This window comes from Mobula hypostoma, chromosome 18, assembly GCF_963921235.1.
Source record: "Mobula hypostoma chromosome 18, sMobHyp1.1, whole genome shotgun sequence".
Taxonomy (NCBI): domain Eukaryota; kingdom Metazoa; phylum Chordata; class Chondrichthyes; order Myliobatiformes; family Myliobatidae; genus Mobula; species Mobula hypostoma.
Window position 1 is genome coordinate 63,956,321 of NC_086114.1, and position 23,916 is coordinate 63,980,236.

The following is a 23,916-nucleotide window of genomic DNA, read 5'->3' on the forward strand; positions in this document are numbered from 1 at the left end:
TTATTCTAATGCCAGTTAGCTTATACAGGAAATGATGATACAGAAACAGGCACTGTGACCGCCTTATGTGCCCTTCATGATATATAAAAATCTGTAAGGTCACCGCCTCAACCTCCTTCACTCCAGAGAAAAATTAGCCTCTTCTTACAACTCCATCCTCAAATCTCTTCTGCACTCTCTAGCTTTAATGACACCCTGGGTGACCAGGACTATACACATACTCCAAGAGCCCAGCAATGATCAGACTGCATATATTGAGCTATTGCCAAAGACATAAATCTATATTCAGTAAAAAACTAAGGACCACACATTAAGAGAGGGAGCAGGAAACTTGATCAACACTTTTTCTGTATGAGAAACATTATTTAACAAGTCTCCATATCTGATATCTTCTGATGTTAATTCATTCTGCTCTGATATTAAAGGGAGAGGTTTGTTTTACAACACATTCCACATCACCTTGAAAGTGCTAATCCCTGTTGGGCCATAAAGCGCTGGAGATCTCAGCTCCTCATATAAGTCAAGATAAGCAGACTTCCTAAACATGTTATCAAAGTGTTTCAGTCCTGCCCTCACTAGAGTTGTACACCATATTGGTGCTTCTCCAAGAATCATCACCTTGTTGTGGTGGAGAGGCTTGTGGGTTCCATTTGAGAGCGAAGTCATCTGGACTCTAGCTATCTGGCGCTTAGTGTTTGGTAGGGTCACCCATGCCGGTAAGGTCAAGGGGGAGATTTCAGACAAAGAGCAATCTGACCAAGACCTCAATATTGGAGCTGGCGGAAAATGATGACACATCACAACAGCAATGAAGGCAGAGGAAGGCTACAGAAGTGATGGGTTGCCAGTCATCTTGCACTCCATGTCAAAGATCACGTGGTTTCTGCCCATGCATCAGTCTCCCCATGTGAATCCAGCCTAACACCCCAGGTTACGTGGATTCTGGATTGAGCTCTGCAGTGGACCTGAGGACTCATCAGTAAGACAACCCCTTGGGAGAGCATCATATTCTACTCAATTGATCACACTATTACACCACACTGGACCACAATCAGGAGCAGGAAAGGTGGGCCAGCGGGTTTCCAACCTCGTGTACTCACATCGCAGTAAATGCTTAGTAACTGCTCAGTGATCAAGAGCCAAACCAACAATTTCTGCCTGTAAAATTCACTGAGCCAGTTGGCTGACTTCCCTCATGACAGTAAACATGGACACTGCATCATCAGAGTACAGTTCAATCCTTCTCGTGTGCAAACACAAAGGTGTTCCAAGGCCCGCAGACAACATCCAGCACATAAAGCTGTTTCCTCATGAAGTACTCGACACGCCTTGGAAGATCAGTGCTAAGGGTCTGTCCATGGCCAAGTTGTCCATAGCTCCCTAGAAAATAAGAACAATGTAAAATTTACTGCAAAACATGATGCATTAATTCAACAGTATATCAGATGCTAAACCAGGAACTGGATTTGTAGCACACTGACTTATGTTGGAAAGCTGCCACTTTACAGTAGGAACATTCCACAAACCAGCACCCAGATGAATGATTAACCGGCCCACTTTAAGATGGTGAATGATTGCTCCTGGCCTGAGGTCAAGAGCCACCCACACTGTAAATGACTGTCTTTCTACCGACCAGAGCAACAGACAGAAGCTCAGCTGAAAATTCTGCTGACCGCACACACTTACACCACACCAGCAGCAGAGCAAGAGCTCAGTCTATCAACTTCACAGAACACACAAGTGACAGGATATTGCTTACTACTTACCCCAGCCCCATGTGAACAGCTGACCACTTCCTGGAAACAAGAGAGAAATGATGTGGTTTAATAGTGAACCCTCAGCTTTCATTGAGAACACAGACCAGTACAGCACAGAGCAGGCTCTTTGGCCCACAGTCTGTGCCAATCCAAACTAATCCCATTTGCCAGCACATGGTCTGTGTCCCTTCATATCCTGCCTGCTCATGTGCCTCTCAAAAACTGCTATTGAGAAATTTGATGTCAAAACTAATTTCTAAGTCTTTGCTATTTTTACACTTTTATGTCTATCCATTGAAAGCTGAATGGTGTACACACAATGAAACAATATCCTAACTCTCAACACTAGTATCTCGTTATTAGAACATACAATATTACAGCACAGTACAGCACCTTCACCCCCAAGAGACCCACAACCTTGTTGTGGTTTGGAGACTCGTGTGCCTCAAAGACCGGAGAACTATGTTGGCTGGAGTCAAGGCTTTTGCTTTAGCTCTTGGTAGGGCCACCCACGCCAAACAGGTCAAAGGTTAGAGGGCAGACTAAGAGTGGTCCATCAGTCCTCCAGGCTTGGGAGTTGAGCTCAGGGCTAACAAGGCTGCTGCTGAGGTGGCAATGAAGAATCCTACATCTGAGGGTGACAGTGGCATTCCTGAGCCTCCACCTGCAACTTGCACGACTTTCAGTGGCACCGACGGGAAGCTACTGGCTGGCACGATGAAGGAAACCCTGAACACCATCAGGGACGGAGGAGCTTCACTGCTGCCCTAAACACCAGCAGTGTAAGAGGCAACAAGTACAGGCCCTTCAGCCCATGAAATTGTGCCCATCTTTTAACCTACTTTAAGATCAATCTAACCCAGGGGTGGCCAACCTCTTACATTCCATGTGTCAATTTTTTCACTCAAGAGTTCAAATGCGCCATACAACTCTTTTACCCCATTCAATTCTTGTAAAAATATGTTAATATAGAACTCGTGCGTGAAAATATCGCATGTGAACTCGTGCGTGAAAAAATTGACACATGGAATGTAAAAGGTTGGCTACCTTTGATCTAACCCTTCCCTCCTACATAGCTTTCCTTTTTAAAAAATCATCTATGTGCCTATCTAAGAGCTTCTGAAACGTCTCCAACCATAGCTATAGACAGCTGCAAATTACCTCATGATTCAACTGAAACCTCTGACTAATCAAGGCTAATACACCAAACATCTTAACAACCCTATCAACTTAAGGCAACTTTGAGGAAGCTATCAATGTGGATTCTAGATTCCTCCACCCTCCCAAGAATTCTGTTTTCAAATTTGATTTTCCAAACAGAATCATTTCACTTCTTGCTAGATTTTACTCCATTTGCCACTTGTCAGCCTGGCTCAGCTTCCTATCAATATCCCCTTGTAACCCACAACAACCTTCTACACAGTCCACATCACCATCAACCTTTGCATCATGTGCAAACTTACCAACCCGCCCCTGCACTTTCTTATCCAAATCATTTATAAAACTCTCAAAGAGCAGGGGTCCCAGAACATCAATGTTTGCTGACCGCCTGATAGAATATGCTCCATGTACTACCACCCTCTGTCTTCTTAGAATCTACACAGCTAAGTTTCCCTGGCTCTCATACCTCAGGACTTTCTGAATGTGCCTAGCATGGGGAACCTTGGTAGTCAAACACCCTAATGAAATCCACATGCATCACATTCACAGCTTTACCTTCAATGTGTTTTGTCACATGCTCAAATAATTGAAGAACCTTCTTAGTAGTGTCCAACTCAAACTAGAATTCTTTTACATTGTATTCAGTACTATTACAAAAATCACTACGACAGTTCACTATGAACATTTGTCAAGATACACAGTACTAGATAGTCAAGAGAGGGTTATGGTTCGGGGAATTACTGAATTTTCTTGCTTCAATAACTAGTGGAACAAACGTGTGTTTCCAGCACTTTGTATTTCTAATGTTCACTCTTCGGAGGAATGGATTGTCTGAGTTCTGTAGAACATATTAACCTTCTAGATTATCAATAATAGGATGGAAGTAACCAACAAGATACATATAGCACACTGACAGCTAAGTTGAAGGGATTCTTTGGACCTGCTAATTAGGAACACTTGTAAATCTGACCACTGATACATTTGTGGAAGTTGTAGTAAGGCAAGGGTGAAAGATAACTGTGGCAGTGTTCAAACTTAATTACCATTTGACTATACATGAATACCCATGAACATAGCATTCCTTTGGGGCCAAAGTGCAAAACAGAGTCATACAGAGTACATATAAGATAGGAAGTAAACAGACAGTCACACAAAAATAAATACATATAGCTCTAGTCCCTGGGTGACATATCCTGTAAATTGATGGTGCATGGGTGTCATCAGCAAGAACAATCAGTTTTCAGCAGTCTGCAGATGAACATGTGCAATCCAGCTGGTCATTCCACCGATTGAACACCTGAGGGCAGCACTGACAGAAGGAGCCAGCCCTCAACCTCATGTGCAGAAAAACGCAGTCAAAGGAGACCACTGAACTGAGACTGCTGGAGTCAATCTTCCTTACTGCAGACAGTGAGCTGAGAACGACTGTGATAGTGTGGTATCAACCTAGAAGAACATAGCTTCCCTTTACACAGTACAGAGTGCTGGAGACAGATGAGATAAGAATAACAGAAGGATGTGAAATACATCAACTTGCTTTACTAACTTCAAGATATCATCAGTTGTCAGCTTGCATTTCTATTGACTTTTAACACATTTATTGTGAACAGCAATTGATCTTGCAAGTAAGGAATTCAAACATATAAAATTTACCAAATCATCAATATCTGTAACTGTATAAAAATAGGTTTCTGTTCGGACTTCAGAACAGTGTAGGTGACAGGAGCCATGCTGTTCTCCTTGTGCACAAGTAAAATAGAAATAATGTTTGAGTTGAGCCCAGTTATTTCATTTTATTATCAGCGACAACATATTCATGGTCTAAACAGCTCTTCAATTTCTCACATTCAAATTCTGCACTTGTAAATTCATGTACGATTAAATTTGCAGCTGAACTGAACAACACTGAGAAACCATGTAAACAAACACGATTTTAACCACAAACCAGGTTGCCATTCACTGCACAGAGACATTACACCGGTACCTACTGGTGACAGCTGCCGTATGCCGTGACCCACAGCTAACTCTGCTGATCTCCAGCTCCCCTGGGAGGTCCAAGAGTGCTGGAAATGCCTGAATTGAGATGAACACATTCATATTTCCCATGGTTGCTTTTTCCGTGGTGGATTTTTGAACCGTGTCACCTGCATCACACAGGATCGGTGTGCCTGCACATAAACATTGAGTATTTTCAGCCAAAAACATTCATGCAAACACCAGCCAACACTTACACACTTTGAATACAAGACAATGTACACTGTGTTACTCAATGCACCAAAACTACAAGTACTAAGTAATGAGGCATTTCTACTGATGTTGCTTCTTCTACACCGGACCCTACCCTGGACATTTGCTCTTCTCCCCCATCCTACCATTGGGCAGAAGATACAAAAGCCTGAAAGCAGGTACCACCAGACTCAAGGACTGCTTCTATCCGCTGTTATCAGACTCTTGTACAATAAAATGAACCCTTAAGAACCAGCCTCCGCTCCATGGACACTGCCCACACTTCTTGCTGCCTTAGTAAAGCAGCTGGCAAAAGCAAAGACACTATCCGTCTCGGGCATTCTCTCTTCTCCCCTTCCCACTGGGCAGAACATACAAAAGCATGAAAGCATGTACCATCAGGTTCAAGGACAAATTCTATCCCACTGTTATTGAATAATTATTTTGGTTCTGTCTTCACTAAGGAGGACATAAATAATCTTCCAGAAATAGTAAGGGACAGAGGGTCCAGTGAGATGGAGGAACTGAGTGAAATACATGTTAGTAGGGAAGTGGTATTAGGTAAATTGAAGGGATTGAAGGCAGATAAATCCCCAGGGCCAGATGGTCTGCATCCCAGAGTGCTTAAGGAAGTAGCCCAAGAAATAGTGGATGCATTAGTGATAATTTTTCAAAACTCGTTAGATTCTGGACTAGTTCCTGAGGATTGGAGGGTGGCTAATGTAACCCCACTTTTTAAAAAAGGAGGGAGAGAGAAACCGGGGAATTATAGGCCCGTTAGCCTAACGTCGGTGGTGGGGAAACTGCTGCAGTCAGTTATCAAGGATGTGATAACAGCACATTTGGAAAGCGGTGAAATGATCAGACAAAGTCAGCATGGATTTGTGAAAGGAAAATCATGTCTGACGAATCTCATAGAATTTTTTGAGGATGTAACTAGTAGAGTGGATAGGGGAGAACCAGTGGATGTGGTATATTTGGATTTTCAAAAGGCTTTTGACAAGGTCCCACACAGGAGATTAGTGTGCAAACTTAAAGCACACGGTATTGGGGGTAAGGTATTGGTGTGGGTGGAGAATTGGTTAGCAGACAGGAAGCAAAGAGTGGGAATAAACGGGACCTTTTCAGAATGGCAGGCGGTGACTAGTGGGGTACCGCAAGGCTCAGTGCTGGGACCCCAGTTGTTTACAATATATATTAATGACTTGGATGAGGGAATTAAATGCAGCATCTCCAAGTTTGCGGATGACACGAAGCTGGGTGGCAGTGTTAGCAGTGAGGAGGATGCTAAGAGAATGCAGGGTGACTTGGATAGGTTGGGTGAGTGGGCAAACTCATGGCAGATGCAATTTAATGTGGATAAATGTGAAGTTATCCACTTTGGTGGCAAAAATAGGAAAACAGATTATTATCTGAATGGTGGCCGATTAGGAAAAGGGGAGGTGCAATGAGACCTGGGTGTCATTATACACCAGTCATTGAAAGTGGGCATGCAGGTACAGCAGGCGGTGAAAAAGGCGAACGGTATGCTGGCATTTATAGCGAGAGGATTCGAGTACAGGAGCAGGGAGGTACTACTGCAGTTGTACAAGGCCTTGGTGAGACCACACCTGGAGTATTGTGTGCAGTTTTGGTCCCCTAATCTGAGGAAAGACATCTTTGCCATAGAGGGAGTACAAAGAAGGTTCACCAGATTGATTCCTGGGATGGCAGGTCTTTCATATGAAGAAAGACTGGATGAACTGGGCTTGTACTCGTTGGAATTTAGAAGATTGAGGGGGGATCTGATTGAAACGTATAAGATCCTAAAGGGATTGGACAGGCTAGATGCGGGAAGATTGTTCCCGATGTTGGGGAGGTCCAGAACGAGGGGTCACAGTTTGAGGATAGAGGGGAAGCCTTTTAGAACCGAGATTAGGAAAAACTTCTTCACACAGAGAGTGGTGAATCTGTGGAATTCTCTGCCACAGCAAACTGTTGAGGCCAGTTCATTAGCTATGTTTAAAAGGAAGTTAGATATGGCCCTTGTGGCTACAGGGGTCAGGGGGTATGGAGGGAAGGCTGGGTTCTGAGTTGGATGATCAGCCATGATCATAATAAATGGCGGTGCAGGCTCGAAGGGCCGAATGGCCTACTCCTGCACCTATTTTCTATGTTTCTATGTTTCTATTAAATGATTCCCTAGTACAATATCATCTTCTGGTAAGATGGCAGCGCTGTCAAATGCAGTGGCTTCTACGGGGCCAACCAAAAGTGTTACCGTCTGTTTTAAATGTACTTTTTATGATCACAAGACCCAGTTGGATATTGAGAACTTAAAGTACTGCAGGCCTACTCCTTTAGCGAGTTGCTCTGACAAGGAAACTGAAGGAGCTGGACTTGTGTGGATCACGCTGCTGCCTGTGTCAAAGAGGCCTCAGAGTTGGTACACAAAAGCGATGTGCCTGACAGTGACTGACTGTCTCATTGGCACTTTGTTTTTTAAATCGCAAGACCCTGTTGGACATTGTTAATGTGGAATGCTGCAAGTCCGATTCACTGATCTATTGGTGGACAGTGGGGGAGCTGCGTGGCCTCAGTTGTAGCGAGGACAAGACCTCAAACGGCAGTGTCGCCAGGAGAACAGGTGGTGTTGGGGTCGGTGTGTTCCACAGGAGTGCCGGTGGCAGTGTGGTGTGGCATCCATGCTGGAGTCAGTGCTTTGCCCCCAGTGTTCGCTCAGCAGAAGACAAGCCGTATGGTATTCCGCTGCAACATCATGGACTCAGGAACTTGGACTAATTATTTGGTATGGCTGTATTTTACTGCCATCTTATGTGTGCTATATGTGCTTTGTGCTGTGGACTGGTGGCCCCCCAAGTAATGCTGTTTTGTTTGGTATATTCCTGGGTATTCACGTATGGTTGAATGACAATTAAACTTGAACAACAAAACTGACTCTCAACTTCACAATCTCCCTCATTATGTCTTTACACCTTATTCTCTACCTGCACTTTTTCTGCTGTAACTGTATTCTGTTATTGTTTTACCTTTAAATGCACTGTGTAATGGTTGATCTGTATGAACAGTGTGCAAGACAAGCTTTTCATTGAACCTCACTGTGACAATAATAAACCAATTCCAATCTCTCCTTTACGGTCAGTACAATATCAATGGGGAAACATGTGGCTGCTCTACAGAAACACAAGGTCATTGGACACACAGAAGGACACAAATGGCTTAACCGATAGAGAATGTTGTTGGAACTATAAATTTGCACTTCAGGGTGGCAGGAGAGATTACTATTCTGGGTCATTGAGTGAGTGAGCAAATACATTGCAGGTACAGTAACATGTGGATAAATGCAAGTTATCCACATGAACGTCCTCACCTTCTCCAGAGAATCCAATGCGTTCAGAAGGCTTCTGATGCTCCTCCCCTGAACACGATCTTGCTGGCAGACCCAACTGTCCCGACTCATTCCAACCCCACACGTACAGGTCTCCTGAGGCTAATCATATTAAAAAATACAAGAACAAAATTTATAACATAGACTGAGAAACATCTAATGGAGCAGAGGTGTGTTTGAGCATATTTCAGTAAGAGAAATAGCTCCAATATTCCTCCCTTTTATCCCCCTCCCCTACCCACCTTCCCCATCACCTGCCAGCTTGTACTCTTTCCCCTCCCCTCCCACTTACTTATTCTAGCTTCTGCCCCCTTCCTTTCCAGTCCTGATGCAAATCTCCGTAGATGCTGTCTGACCCACTGAGTTCCTCCACTTTTGAGTGTGTGCGCTCAAGATTTCCAGCATCGACCCACTCTCTTTCATTCCCCTTGAATCCGACTGCCGAGTTCCTCCAGCATTTTGTGTGTGTTGCTCTGGATTTCCAGCATTTGCAGAATCTCTTATGTCTTCAACTTTCTTAGTAGTTCAAATTTGGAAGTTCACATTCCTTATAATTTATTGTATTGCACTGCACTGCTGCCACAAAACAACACCTTTCACAACATATGTTAGTGGTAATAAAACCTGCTTCTGATTATGATTATGGAGGCAATGAGGAATGTTCTCAATGGTAGAGATAAACTCAATATCCATTGCCTTTGAACTACCAGAGAGTCAACACTGCAGACAATTATGCATGAGAGGAGTATCAGGCCCTCTGTTGGTCAGGGTTGACCACGGATGTGGCATCCTAGCTGTCTACATGTTGGTGCAGTGCTGTTGATAAAGTATGTAAAAGGGTTAACACTTCATTAAACAACGGAAACCGCTGATGATCAACAGATGTGCTCATTTTGTTATTCAATGTTGAGCACTATTTCTTTTTGAAGGTAGCCAGCTAGGGCTTCAGGTTGCTTCTCTCCTTGTGCAGTCATGCATATAGTGAGGACAGTTCCAGTTTGTTTTGTGTATGTGAGGCCATTATGCCTGTTCTGTAATTTGTCTCTCGGTACTGTCAAGGAATAGATAAGTCTGACTCCAGCTTGGTATGTGTGGGGGATATCTGAACAAATATATCCATTTGTAAGGGGAATTGTGAGTTAGGTGGTGGATTGGGTGGGAACAGTCACAGGCTGTTCCTATTTGAGCAACTGAGTAAGCCCTGGGTGCTTTGAATAAAGAGTTTGTACTTGGTCTCGGAGTGACTTTATCTGGATTCGACTTCCACACTGTCAGTCAATATGCAAGCCGGGGCAATACGATATGGAGAGCAAACTGTTGCTCCACACAGCTAGTGAATCCAAAAGAACGGCAGAGACAGGGAGCTGTAAGTACATGTCTTATGAGTGTAGGTTGAATGAGCTAAGGCTTTTCTCTCTGGAGCAAAACAGGATGAGACATTACTTGATAGAGGTGTACAAGATTATAGGAAGCAGAGATCAAGTGGACGGCCAGAGACATTTTCCCAGGCGGAAATGGCTAATATAAGGGGGCAAAATTTTTAAGGTGATTGGAGGAAAGTATGGGAGGGATGTCAGAAGTAGTTTTCTTTTTAAAATAGAGAGTGGTGGATGTGTGGAGCACACTGCCGGGGGTGGTGATAGAGGCAGATACATTTGAGGCATTTAGGATACTCTTAGATAGGCACATGGATGATAGAAAAATGGAGGGCTCTGTGGGAAGGAAGGGTTAAATTGATCATAGGGTAGGTTCAATGGTCAGCACAACATCATGGGCCTAAAGTCCTGTACTGTGCTTTACTGTTCTATGCTCTATAAAGCAGATTAGGCAGAGGCACAATGTCAGGCCTTACCACTGGAGCATACAGAATGCCAGGCCCCGGCTGCTAACTCAGTCACCACCAGGCCATGCAACGCCTCCACAATCCGTGGATCTGCTTCATCCTCAACACCACCATGTCCTAACTGACCATGTCTGAAACAGGAAGAGCAGGTTGATAAAAAATATCCACAATTACCTTTCCAGCATGGTACATATGAGAGGCTTTACAGAGAACCGGCAGCAATAGGAGCAACATTGGTCAATCAGAAGGATGACAGAATGGGTAGATCTTCAGAATGCTTCAAAAGGAGGCAGAAGGCTTCACACTAATAACAGTTCATGTAGAAACATTCTCAGTGTAAATCTGAAGTGAAATTGGTACAGAATGGCTATCTTTAGGTTGATTTCATCAAAACAATACAATCTTGTCTGCCATTTCATCCAATAAGTCACTACTAGTGAAGTCATGATTTGACCATTTTAAGAAAGAGTAAGATGATAATCAAGATTCAGAAAAATCATTAATAGGTAATAAGTGGAAAAACTCAATCACACAGAGGCTGACTAAACTTGGATTCTCAGCCCAAAATGTCAACTATTGATTTCCCCTCCACAGATGCTGCCCGACCTGCTGAACTCCTCCAGCATTTTGTGTGTTGCTCAAGATTTCTAGCTTCTGCAGAACCCCTTGTGTTTGAGGAACTTTACTACAATTATATTCCTTGACATACATCTTCAGCACGGAGCTCATAATTCAGAACAGTTTGGAGGTTTCTCACAACTAAAAAGTAAGCCTTACCGTCCTGCGCCCCAGGAGTACACCGTCCAGTCACAGGTCAGCAGGAGAGCATGCTCACTGCCAAGTACCAGCTTCCTTGCACCAAGCAGTGGGGGTGACAGTGATTTGTAAAATGGAGGCGTTGTTGTAATGTAACCACCAGGGATTAATGGAAATGCTGTGGGGGGTGGGGGGTGGGGGGAGAGAGAAAGTACGTAACAATAACAACAAGGAATTCAGCATATGCTCATCAGACGAGGCAGGCAGCCAACAGCTTTAAATTCCTGTATGTAACAGACTGGATGAGCAGTCCTGCACCCAGCACATAGATGCAATCATACGGAGTCTTTATTTCCTCGGGAGGTTAAAGAGGCGTAGGACAATATAACACTAAACTCAACTTTGACCAGGCAGTACATGTGACTTTTTGGGTTGGTTCCCAGATTTGAAGAACAATCAAGTTCAGAAACACGTTTTAAATTGCAAACAAAAGTGAGAGGTGCTGGGAGAGATTAAGTGACACAAACATTGACAGAGCCACCTGTAATGATGGGGACTGGGGAGGTGTAGATCGAATGATGCCAGCTGTAATGATGGGGATTGGGGAGGTGTAGATCGAATGATGCCAGCTGTAATGATGGGGATTGGGGAGGTGTAGATCAGAATGATGCCAGCTGTAATGATGGGGATTGGGGAGGTGTAGATCAGAATGATGCCAGCTGTAATGATGGGGATTGGGGAGGTGTAGATCAGAATGACGTCAGCTGTAATGATGGGGATTGGGGAGGTGTAGATCGAATGATGCCAGCTGTAATGATGGGGATTGGGGAGGTGTAGATCGAATGATGTCAGCTGTAATGATGGGGATTGGGGAGGTGTAGATCGAATGATGCCAGCTGTAATGATGGGGATTGGGGAGGTATTGATCGAATGATGCCAGCTGTAATGATGGGGACTGGGGAGGTATTGATCAGAATGATGCCAGCTGTCATGATGGGGATTGGGGAGGTGTAGATCTGAATGATGCCAGCTATAATGATGGGGACTGGGGAGGTATTGATCAGAATGATGCCAGCTGTAATGATGGGGATTGGGGAGGTGTAGATCGAATGATGTCAGCTGTAGTGATGGGGATTGGGGAGGTATCGATCGAATGATGCCAGCCGTAATGATGGGGACTGGGGAGGTGTAGATCGAATGATGCCAGCTGTAATGATGGGGATTGGGGAGGTGTAGATCTGAATGATGCCAGCTGTAATGATGGGGACTGGGGAGGTGTAGATCAGAATGATGCCAGCTGTAATGATGGGAGTAGGGGAGGTGTAGATCAAATGATGCCAGCTGTAATGATGTCCAGAACGAGGGGTCACAGTTTGAGGATAGAGGGGAAGCCTTTTAGGACCGAGATTAGGAAAAACTTCTTCACACAGAGAGTGGTGAATCTGTGGAATTCTCTGCCACAGCAAACTGTTGAGGCCAGTTCATTGGCTATGTTTAAGAGGGAGTTAGATATGGCCCTTGTGGCTACAGGGGTCAGGGGGTATGGAGGGAAGGCTGGGGCGGGGTTCTGAGTTGGATGATCAGCCATGATCATAATAAATGGCGGTGCAGGCTCGAAGGGCCGAATGGCCTACTCCTGCACCTATTTTCTATGTTTCTATGTTTCTATGTAATGATGGGGATTGGGGAGGTGTAGATCGAATGATGCCAGTTGTAATGATGGGGATTGGGGAGGTGTAGATCGAATGATGCCAGCTGTAATGATGGGGATTGGGGAGGTGTAGATCGAATGATGCCAGCTGTAATGATGGGGATTGGGGAGGTATCGATCAGAATGATGCCAACTGTAATGATGGGGACTGGGAGGTGTAGATCAGAATGCATCTATGAAATCTGAAATACTGGAAAAGGAGAAAGAATTAAAACTGAAGGTCACAAACGCATGATAAAAGCCTGTAAAGAATGTTGATTTTGAAAACATTTTGCTCATTTCTGAGTACAGAAAGCTGCAATGTGCCTCTTTCTAAAGATTAGCTTTATTTGTTACATGTACGTCGAAACAGAGTGTTGGCATGGTTTCCTCAAGGGAAAATCTTACCTGACAAATTTGTTGGAATTGTTTGAAGAAAGAACAAGCAGGATAGACAAAGGAGAATCGGTTGATGTTCTGTACTTCGATTTTGAGGAGGCCTTTAACAAGACACCACACGTGTGATTGCTTAACAAGCTACGAGCCCATGGTATTACAGGAATGATTCTAGCATGGATAAGGCAGCGGCTGATGGCAGGAGGCAAGCAGTGGGAATAAAGGGAGCCTTTTCTGGCCAGCTGCTGGTGACTAGTACAGGGGTCTGTGTGGGGACTGTTCTGAGGAAGTAGAGAGGCTACAGAAAGACATAGGCAGATTAGATGAATGGGCAAAGAAATGGCAGATGGAATACAGTGTTGGGAAGTGTATGATCATGCACTTTTGTAGAAGAAATGAAACTGGATGATTTTCTAAATGGAGAGAAAACACAAAAAACTGAGGTGTAAAGGGACTTGGGAGTCCTTGTGCAGAATTCCTTAAAGGCTAATTTGCAAGTTGAGCCTGTGGTGAGGAAGGCAAATGCAATGTTCACATTCATTTCAAGAGGACTAGAATATAAAAGCAAGGGTGTAATGTTGAAACTTTATGAGGCAAGCAATTGCAGCAATATTCAAAAAGAAAAACAAGTGGCAAACACAAAAGAGGTGGAGGAGATGGGAAAAAATAAGGAAAAAAGCGCTGTTGCAAACAGCCATACCTGCATTTGGTTTCTCTTCCTCCTGCAGGTGCTTCTGCCAAATGACAGCATCTGATGCCTCTCCAGTACGGCAGAGGCTTGGGATATCCCAACATTCCACCCTGTCCTGCCACAACGTAAGCAGGTATTTCTCAGAGGACAGAATGTCTCTGCATCCTCGCAAACCTTGGCTGTTTAGGTACATCTGACGCCATGGAACATCAGCAGCAAACCCCCAGAAATGAATTGACCCATCATCTGGAAACAAACTGAAACAAAATTAATGCAATGGAACTTGTTTGCATATTTACTTTGAACTACAAAGAGAATGAATGGGCGATAGTGTGGATTCATTGTTCCCTCCAAGCTGCACAGGTGAACAGCCATGCAGCAACTGAAATACTCCCACCCATATCGCTTTTATTGCCACACAGCTGGAATTCTCTCTTATACAATGGCAATATCATTTTAAAATAATGCCAATACAATATTGAAATCTCAAAATGTTCAAAGTCTAAGGTAAAATTTATTATCAGAGTACATACACATCACCACTTACAAAACTGAGATTCTTTTTCTGCGGGCATACTTAGCAAATCTTTAGAACATTAACTGTAAACAGAATCAATGGACAACAAAGTATGCAAAAGAAGATATAAATAAATAGCAATAAATAACAAGCATGAAATAACAAGATAAAAGTTATCCTCATTTTGTTGAAGAGCTTATGTTAATAGAATTGTGAAATACCCTGTGACTATGTGTTAATGACTATAACCTATAAATTTTCTAAATAATGAATGTACTACAACCTTTACTTTGAAACACTTTAGAGCGTCAAAGTCCTTACATTGTAGAGTTTCAAGTTGCAAGGCTGCACCAAATTGTAACAATAAACACAGAATGGAAGTCGGTAGCTGATTGTTAATAAACTGCCAGCCTGCTGAAAACTAATGGTGTCTCGTCAAAATATTTTACTTTTGTCATTGTGTTTGTTGGTTGATTTGACCACCTGACATCGTTTACTTATATTGGGAGGTGTGGGTTGTGCTTGTTTGATGTGCATACTACAAAAAACATTTAAAGTGCTGTGCAATTTTCAGGCCATGTAAAAATTTCCTGCTCAGAACAAAGGTTGGTCTGCGCAGCTGTAAAAAACAATTAGAGGGAACGTTGTGTGGACTGCTGGGTTAAGTAGTCACTCTAAATTTCCCTCAATATGCAGACGAAATTAAGAGAAAATTGATGGAATGTCAGGAGAATAGATTAAGGTTAAGGCTAGAGGAGCATTTGATAGCTCAGGGCCTATACTCGCTAGAGTTTAGAAGAATGGGGGGGTGGGAGGGATTTCACTGAAACCTACAGATTTTGAAAAGCCTAGATAGAGTGGGCATTGAAAGATGTTTCCTACAGTGGGGGAGACCAGAGGACACAGTCTCAGAATACAAAGACATCACTTTAGAATAGAGATAAGGAAGAATTTCTTTATCCAGTAGATAATGAATCTGTGGAACTGATCTCCACAGATGGTTGTGAAGGCCAAGTCAGTGGATATATTTGAAACAGAGGTTGATAGGTTCTTGCTAACAGAGGCATCGAAGGTTACGAGGAGAAGGCAGGAGAATAGGGTTGCAAGGGATAATGAATCAGCCACGATGGAATGGCAGAGAGAATTGATGGGGCAAATGGCCTATCTCTGCTCCTATGTCTTATGGCCTGTAAACAAATTAATTTTCTGCTCCTAAACACCATCAGAAGATTACTTTAATCCAGGATGACAACAAAAATGCTCATGCAAATGCTCAGCAGTTTTGGCAACAATTTGGAGAGAGACACAGAATTGATTTGGAAACATTACTTCTCTTTTGCTCTCCTAAGACGTCGTCTAATCTGCAGAGTAATTCTAGCAGTACAGCATTTTTGCTTTTCAATAGAAACTTCACTCCTTTAGATATATTTGAGCCCTTTTTCTCTTCCACCATTCACCTTCCAGTTTCAAACATCCCTCCCCCACCTCTCACATGGTCTCACCTATCACCTGCCAGCTAATACTCCATCCCCTCCCCACACCACCCTCTTCTGAATTCTCACAAAATGCTGAATGAACTCAGATCAGGCAGCATCCATTGATTCCATATATGTTGTGTGACCTGCTGAGTTCCTCCAGCTTTTGGTGTGTGATGCTCTAGATTACCAGCACCTGCAGAATCTCGTGTTGCTATTCAAGTTAAGTTTAATTTTCATTCAACCATACATGAATACACGAGTACAACCAAACAGAACACCCCTCCAGCACCAAGATGAATAAGGCAGTCCCAACAGTCATGATAGTACATACAAGACAGCATTAAACATACAGGTGCACAAAAAATACAACAGTCCCTGAGGCTCATGTCCTATAGATTGATGGTGCATGGCAAGAAGCCCGGAGCAGTCCACGACAAATGCAATCCATTAGACTATAAGAGAGAGGAGCAGAACTAGGCTATTAGGCCCATTGAGTCTGCTCTGCAATTTCATCGTGACTGATTCATTTCTCCTCTCCACCCCATTCTCTGCAAATTTTCCCAGTAAACCTTTCCTTATCAACCTCCACCTTAAATACAACCAATAATCTGGCCTCCACAGCCACCCAAATTGAGGGGTGGGGGTTCAGGGTAACAAACATCTCCTCCTTGTAATAGTACAGGGTCCATGAAGTTGATGCTGCATTGCCTCACTTCTCTAGACCTGTATTCACTTCCCGAGTAAATACAGATGCAAAGAATTCATTTAACATCTCCCCCATCTGTTTAAGCTCCACACATGAATGACCATTCTGGTCCTCCAGAGGACCAATTTTGTCCCTTGCAATCCTTTTGCTTTTAACATACCTGTAGAATCCCTTAGGATGTTTTTTATAGACCACCCAATAGTAACAGGGACATCGAGGAGCAGATAGGGAGACAGATTCTGGAAAGGAGTAATAATAACAGGGTTGTTGTGGTGGGAGATTTTAATTTCCCAAATACTGATTGGCATCTCCCTAGAGTGAGGGGTTTAGATGGGATGGAGTTTGTTAGGTGTGTTCAGAAAGGTTTCTTGACACAGTACATAGCTATGCCTACAAGAGGAGAGGCTGTACTTGATCTGGTATTGGGAAATGAACCTGGTCAGGTGTCAGGTCTCTCAGTGGGAAAGCATTTTGGAGATAGTGATCACAATCCTATCTCCTTTACCATAGCACTGGAGAGGGATAGGAACAGACAAGTTAGGGAAGCGTTTAATTGGAGTAAGGGGAAATACGACGCCGTCAGGCAGGAACTTGGAAGCATTAATTGGAAACGGATGTTCTCAAGGAAATGTACAGAAGAAATGTGGCAAATGTTCAGGGGATATTTCTGTGGGGTTCTGCATAGATATGTTCCAATGAGACAGGGAAAGGATGGTAGGGTACAGGAACCAGGATGTACAAAGGCTGTTGTAAATCTAGACAAGAAGAAGAGCTTACGAAAGGTTCAAAAAACTAGGTAATGATAGAGATCTATAATATTATAAGTCTAGCAGGAAGGAGTTTAAGAATGGAATTAGGAGAGCCAGAAGGGGCCATGAGAAGGCCTTGGTGGACAGGATTAAGGAAAACTCCAAGGCATTCTACAAGTACGTGAAGAGCAAGAGGATAAGACGTGAGAGAGTAGGACCAATCAAGTGTGACAGTGGAAAAGTGTGTATGGAACCAGAGGAGATGGCAGAGGTACTTAATGAATACTTTGCTTCAGTATTCACTACGGAAAAGGATCTTGGTGATTGTAGGGATGACTTGCAGCTGACTGAAAAGCTTGAGAATGTAGATATTAAGGAAGAGGATGTGCTGGAGCTTTTGGAAAGCATCAAGTTGGATAAGTCATCAGGACCGGACAGGATGTACCCCAGGCTACTGTGGGAAGAGAGGGAGGAGACTGCTGAGCCTCTGACGATGATCTTTGCATCATCAAAGAGGATGGGAGAGGTTCCAGAGGATTGCAGGGTTGCGGATGTTGTTCCCTTATTCAAGAAAGGGAGTAGAGATAACCCAGGAAATTATAGACCAGTGAGTCTTACTTCAGTGGTTGGTAAGTTGATGGAGAAAATCCTGAGAGGCAGGACTTATGAACATTTGGAGAGGCATAATTGATTAGGAATAGTCAGCATGGCTTTGTCAGAGGCAGATCATGTCTTATGAGCCTGATTGAACTTTTTGAGGATGTGACTGATGAGGGCAGAGCTGTCAATGTGGTGTATATGGATTTTAGCAAGGCATTTGATAAGATATCCTATGCAATGCTTACTGACAAAGTAAGGAGGCATGGGATCCAAGGGGACATTGCTTTGTAGATCCAGAACTGGCTTGCCCACAGAAGGTAAAGAGTGGTTGTAGAGGGATCATATTCTGCATGGAGGCTGGTGACCAGTGGTGTACCCCAGGGATCTGTTCTGGGACCCCTACTCTTTGTGATTTTTATAAATGACCTGGATGAGTAAGTGGAGGGATGGGTTAGTAAATTTGCTGATGATACAATGGTTGGGGGTGTTGTGGATAGTGTGGAGGGCTGTCAGAGGTTACAGCAGGACATTTTTAGGATGCAAAACTGGGCTGAGAAGTGGCAAATGGAGTTCAACCCAGATAAGTGTGAGGTAGTTCATTTTGGTAGGTCAAATATGATGGCAGAATAGAGCATTAATGGTAAGACTCTTGGCAGTGTGGAGGGTCAGAGGGATCTTGAGGTCCAAGTCCACAGGACACTCAAAGCTGCTACGCAGGTTGACTCTGTGGTTAAGAAGGCATACGGAGCATTGGCCTTCATCAATCATGGGATTGAGTTTAAGAGCCGAGAGGTAATGTTGCAGCTATGTAGGACCCTGGTCAGACCCCACTTGGAGTACTGTGCTCAATTCTGGTCGCCTCACTACAGGAAGGATGTGGAAACCATAGAAAGGGTGCAGAGGAGATTTACAAGGATGTTGCCTGGATTGGGGAGCATGCCTTATGAGAATAGGTTGAGTGAGCTTAGCCTTTTCTCCTTGGAGCAACGGAAGATGTGAGGTGACCTGATAGAGGTGTACATAACGAGAGCCATTGATCGTGTGGATAGTCAGAGGCTTTTTCCCAGAGCTGAAATGGCTAGCACGAGAGGGCATAGTTTTTAAGGTGCTTGGAAGTAGGTACAGAGGAGATGTTAGGGGTAAGTTTTTTTACACAGAGAGTGGTGAGTGCGTGGAATGGGCTGCGAGTGGCAGCGGTGGAAGCAGAAACGATAGGGGCTTTTAAGATGCTCCTGGATGGATACATGGAGCTTAGAAAAATAGAGGGCTAGGAGTAAGCCTAGGTAGTTCTAAGGTAAGGACATGTTCGGCACAGCTTTGTGGGCCAAAGGGCCTGTATTGTGCTGCAGATTTTCTATGATTCCCCTTCACCTTGTCGGCTAGAGCAACTTCATGCCTTCTTTTAGCCTTCCTGATTTCTTTCTTAGTGTTCCCTTGCAGTTCTTGTTCTCCGTAAGCAACTCATTTGTTCCTACCTGCCAGGTACCTTTTTTCTCTTAACCAGGGCCTCAATATCACTTAAAAACCAAGGTTCCCTACACTTGTTATCTTTACCTTTTATTCTGACAGGCACAAGCTTTATATACTCAAAATTCATTTTCAAAGGCCTCTCATTTTCCAAGTACACCTTTGCCAGAAAATAGCCTGTCCCAATCCACACTTGCCAGATCATTTCTGATACCATCAAAATTGGCCTTTCTCCAATTTAGAATCTCAACCTGCGGACCAGACCTATCTCTTTGTATAAGCTAAAGGTATTGGGTCACTGGATGCAAAGTGTTCCCCTAAACAAAATCCTCTCACCTGCCCTGTCGCACTCCCTAATACTGTATTACATGCTCTGTCGTTTGAACTTCAACATACTGATGAAGGAAACTTCCCTGAATACGTCTGACAAATTCTATCCCATCTAGTCCTTTTATAATATGGGATTCCCAGTCAATATGTGGAAAGTTAAAATCACTTACTATAACAACCTTAAGTTTTTTTGCAACAGTCTGTGATCTCTCTACAAATTTATTCCTCTAAATCCCTGGGATGTTAGGTGGTCTGTAATACGTGGTCATACCTTTACTTTTTCTCAGTTACACCCATAACGTCTCACTAGTAGAGCTCTCAGCCTATCCGGACAGAGCACTGCTGTGACATTTTCCCTGGCTAGTAACACGTCCCCTCCTCCATTAACCCCTCTCACTCTGTCATGTCTAAAACAATGGAACCCTGCAATACTGAGCTGCCAGTCCTGCCCCTTCTGACTCACTAATGTCATAATTCCAAGTGTTGATTCATGCCCTGAGCTCATCTACCTCTCCTACTTCTTGCATTGAAATATTGTACACAGCTCAGGACATTAGTCGCACCATGCTCAACCTTTTGACTCCTGACTTTGTCTGAGGTCTTAACAACATCTGCCTCCATAACCTCTACTTTAAACCCCACTGTGCAGCAATAACAAACCTTCCCACTAGGATATTAGCCCCCCGCCACACCGCCTCCAGTTCAGGTGCAAACCGTCCCTCTGTACAGGTCCCACCTTCCAAAGCAGCTGTTGTGGTGCTGTATAACTCTATACACAGTGCTGAGACTGGAAAATGTTGACAGGATGACAAACTATATGGGAAGTTAGAGGATTGAGAAGCTTATAAAAACTTGCAGAAGGAAACTAAGGTGGTCATTAGGAAGGAAAAGGTGAATTACAAAAGGAAGCTGGTGACTAATATCAAAGAAGATACTAAAAGCTTTTTTAAGTATATAAAGGGTAAAAGAGAGTCGAGGGTAGATATAGGACTAATATAAAATGACACTGGAGATATTGTAATGAGATGGCTGAGGAAATGAATGTGTATTTTGCATCAGTGTTCACAGTGCAAGACATCTGCAGTACACCTGACATTCAAGAGTGTCAGGGAAGTGAAGTATGTGCAGTGAAAATTACGACTGAGAAGGTGCTCAGGAAGCTTAATGGTCTGAGGGTGGATAAATCTCCTGGACCTGATGGAATGCACCCTTGGGTTCTGAAGTAGCTGAAGAGATTGCGGAGGAATTAACAATGATCTTTCAAGAATCGATAGATTTTAGCATTGTACCGGATGACTGGAAAATTGCAAATGTTACTCCGCTATTTAAGAAGGGCGGGAGGCAGCAGAAAGGAAACTATAGACCTGTTAGCCTGACATCAGTGGTTGGGAAGTTGTTGGAATCAATTGTTAGGGATGAGATTACGGAGTACCTGGAGGCACATGACAAGACAGGCCAAAGCCAGCATGATTTCCTGAAAGGAAAATCCTGCTTGACTAACCTACTGCAATTTTTTTGAGGAAATTACAAGCAGGGTAGACGAAGGATATGCAGTGGATGTGGTGTACTTGGATTTTCAGAAGACCTTTGACAAGGTGCCGCACATGAGGCTGCTTAGCAAGATAAGAGCCCATGGAATTACAGGGGAGTTACTAGCATGGGTGGAGCATTGGCTGATCGGCAGAAAACAGAGAGTGGGAATAAAGGGATCCTATCTGGCAGGCTGCTGGCTAGCAGTGGAGTTCCACAGGGGTCGGTGTTGGGACTGCCGCTTTTTACGATGTATGTCGATGATTTGGACTATGGAATTAATGGATGTGTGGCTAAATTTGCCAATGATACAAAGAAAGGTGGAGCAACGGGTAGTGTTGAGGAAACAGAGAGCCTGCAGAGAGACTTAGATAGCTTAGGGGAATGGGCAAGGAAGTGGCAAATGAAATACAGTTGGCCCTCCTTACCCGCGGGGGATTGGTTCTGGGACACCCCCACCCCCACCCCGTGGATACCAAAAAACGCAGATGCTCAAGTCCCTTATTTAACCTGTCTCAGTGCGGGTGGGCTTTAAAACCCGGGGGGAGCTGCTGCTGAATCCGCGGTGTTTCAGTTCCGTTGACGGAAAACAATCACGATTGAAAATAAAGTGGAAGTAATAAAGTGATTGGAAAGAGGTGAAATGCCATCGGTCATTGGAAAAGTGTTAGGCTACAGTCGGTCAATGATCGGAACAATTTTAAAGGATAAAGTGAGAATAATGGAGCATGTGAAAGGTCCTGCTCCGATGAAAGCTACAATTATTACTAAGCAACGCAGTGGTTTAATTATCGAAACACATATGTTTCTTAAGTGTTTTATACGCATAGAAAGGTAAAATATATACTATATACTCAGACAAACGTTTGACTAACTGATGCTAAATAATACCAGATGTACCTGTTCCGATTTAAGTACAACTGGCTGTACTTTAAATCATCTCTAGATTACTTTTAGTACCTAATACAATGTAAATACTATAAGTAGTTGTTATACTGTATTGTTTAGGGAATAATGAAAAGAAAAAAAAGTTTGTACATGCTCAAACAACGGGTGCTGGAGAGAGAACTTCCGGGTTTTTCCGATCCGCGGCTGGTTGAATCCACGCATGCGGAACCTGTGGATAAGGAGGGCCGACTGTACAATGTTGAGAAGTGTATGGTCATACACTTTGGTGGAAGAAATAAACGGGCAGACTATTATTTAGATGGGGAGAGAATTCAAAATGCAGAGATGCAAAGGGACTTGGGAGTCCTCGTACAGGATACCCTAAAGGTTAACCTCCAGACTGAGTCGGTGGTAAAGAAGGCGAATGCAATGTTGGCATTCTTTCTAGAGTATAGAATTTAAGAGCAGGGATGTGATGTTGAGGCTCTATAGGGCACTCGTGAGACCACACTTGGAGCATTGTGTCCAGTTTTGGGCTCCTCATTTGAGAAAGGATATACTGACATTGGAGAGGGTTCAGAGAATATTCACGAGAATGATTCCAGGAATGAAAGGGCTACCGTATGAGAAATGTCTGGCAGCTCTTGGGGTGTATTCCCTGGGGTTCAGGAGAATGAGAGGTGAACTCATAGAAACATTCCAAATGTTAAAAGGCCTGAACAGATTAGATATGACAAAGTTATTTCCCATGGTAGGACAAGGGGGGACGACTTCAGGATTGAATGACATCCATTTAGAACAGAGATATGGAGAAATTACTTTAGTCAGAGGATGGTAAATCTGTGGAATTTGTTGCCACAAGCGGCTGTGGAGACCAAGTCATTGGGTGTATTTAAGGCAGAGATAGATAGTTTCCTGATTAGCCAGGGCATCGAAGGGTCTGGGGAGAAGGCAGGGGAGTGGGGATGACTGGAAGAATTGGATCAGCCCATGATCAAATGGCCTACTTCTGCTCCTATGTCTTATGGTCTTATTTACAACAGGCGGCAGGACCAGAGCACCATGGCCCAATGTTCTCTGGGGCCTCATCCCTTTCCCCGGTCACGCCCCCCATTCCGTCCCCTTACCAGTCAAGCAGGCAGAATGACTCCAGGCGGGAGAGACTCTACAGGGGGAGACACGCCGCCGCGGATTCGGCCCGGTGCCATCGTCCGCCTCAGGCTGGGCTGCCCGTAACTCGAGGCCAGACCGGGGAGGAGGGACATCGCTCCGGTTTGGCCTCGAGTTACAGACTGTCACCTCGCGGGGCTCGAGCACCCGGTCATCTGCCTCACGTTTCACCGGGCTCCCGGGACGTTCCACGCTATTGATAGTCTGTCCAAAACGATTAAAGCCAAAGCCAAACCAACGCCCGGTGCCGGCTGGAGCAGCGGCCGCCATGCCCGCAGCCACTGAGTGACGGGAAAACAGACCGCCGTCAACTTGAACCTGTACGCCGCGCCATGCCTCCCGCCGTCACCGACCTCACTCCCGGCAGCCTGTCTGTCTGTCCGTATCTTGTTTCACGGCGGTTGGCATCCAGCTTAATGGTGCATTACCGCCACCCTCTGCTCCAGAATGTGCACTAGACATACATTCTAAATCCCTTCACCCAATCTCACACACACAAACCTACACTTCACCCTCCCATCTTTGACCATCCTAGTATCCTATTCCTGTTTATTCGTCATATTCTATAAAAAA

General features: G+C 44.1%; 1 protein-coding gene across 2 annotated transcripts; it reads right to left on the reverse strand.

Moving 5' to 3' along the window:
* Positions 1–81: 81 nt before the first annotated feature.
* LOC134358602 (RCC1 domain-containing protein 1-like) lies at positions 82–23,680 on the reverse strand. Of its 2 annotated transcripts, XM_063071027.1 has the most exons (8): positions 23,301–23,680; positions 13,918–14,154; positions 11,153–11,309; positions 10,385–10,506; positions 8,515–8,634; positions 4,907–5,086; positions 1,767–1,796; positions 82–1,380 (listed from the first exon to the last, which is right to left on the reverse strand). In XM_063071027.1, exons 1-8 carry the CDS (start codon positions 23,611–23,613, stop codon positions 1,235–1,237), a joined length of 1,305 nt encoding a protein of 434 aa, XP_062927097.1. In that variant the 5' UTR covers positions 23,614–23,680; the 3' UTR covers positions 82–1,234. The 2 variants fall into 2 exon arrangements, with proteins under 2 accessions (XP_062927097.1, XP_062927098.1); XM_063071028.1 differs by lacking the exon at positions 4,907–5,086.
* Between the last annotated feature and the right edge of the window lie 236 nt (positions 23,681–23,916).

What these genes read in the sequence shown, in the direction of transcription:
- LOC134358602 (XM_063071027.1), bottom strand. Translation starts at nt 23,613, where the DNA reads ATGGCGGCCGCTGCTCCAGCCGGCACCGGGCGTTGGTTTGGCTTTGGC. An exon ending in TCATTCTGCCTGCTTGACTG is followed by an intron (nt 14,155 to 23,300) that starts GTAAGGGGACGG and finishes GTTTGTTTCCAG; the next exon opens with ATGATGGGTCAATTCATTTC. An exon ending in CATTGGATTCTCTGGAGAAG is followed by an intron (nt 5,087 to 8,514) that starts GTGAGGACGTTC and finishes GTTTATGTGCAG; the next exon opens with GCACACCGATCCTGTGTGAT.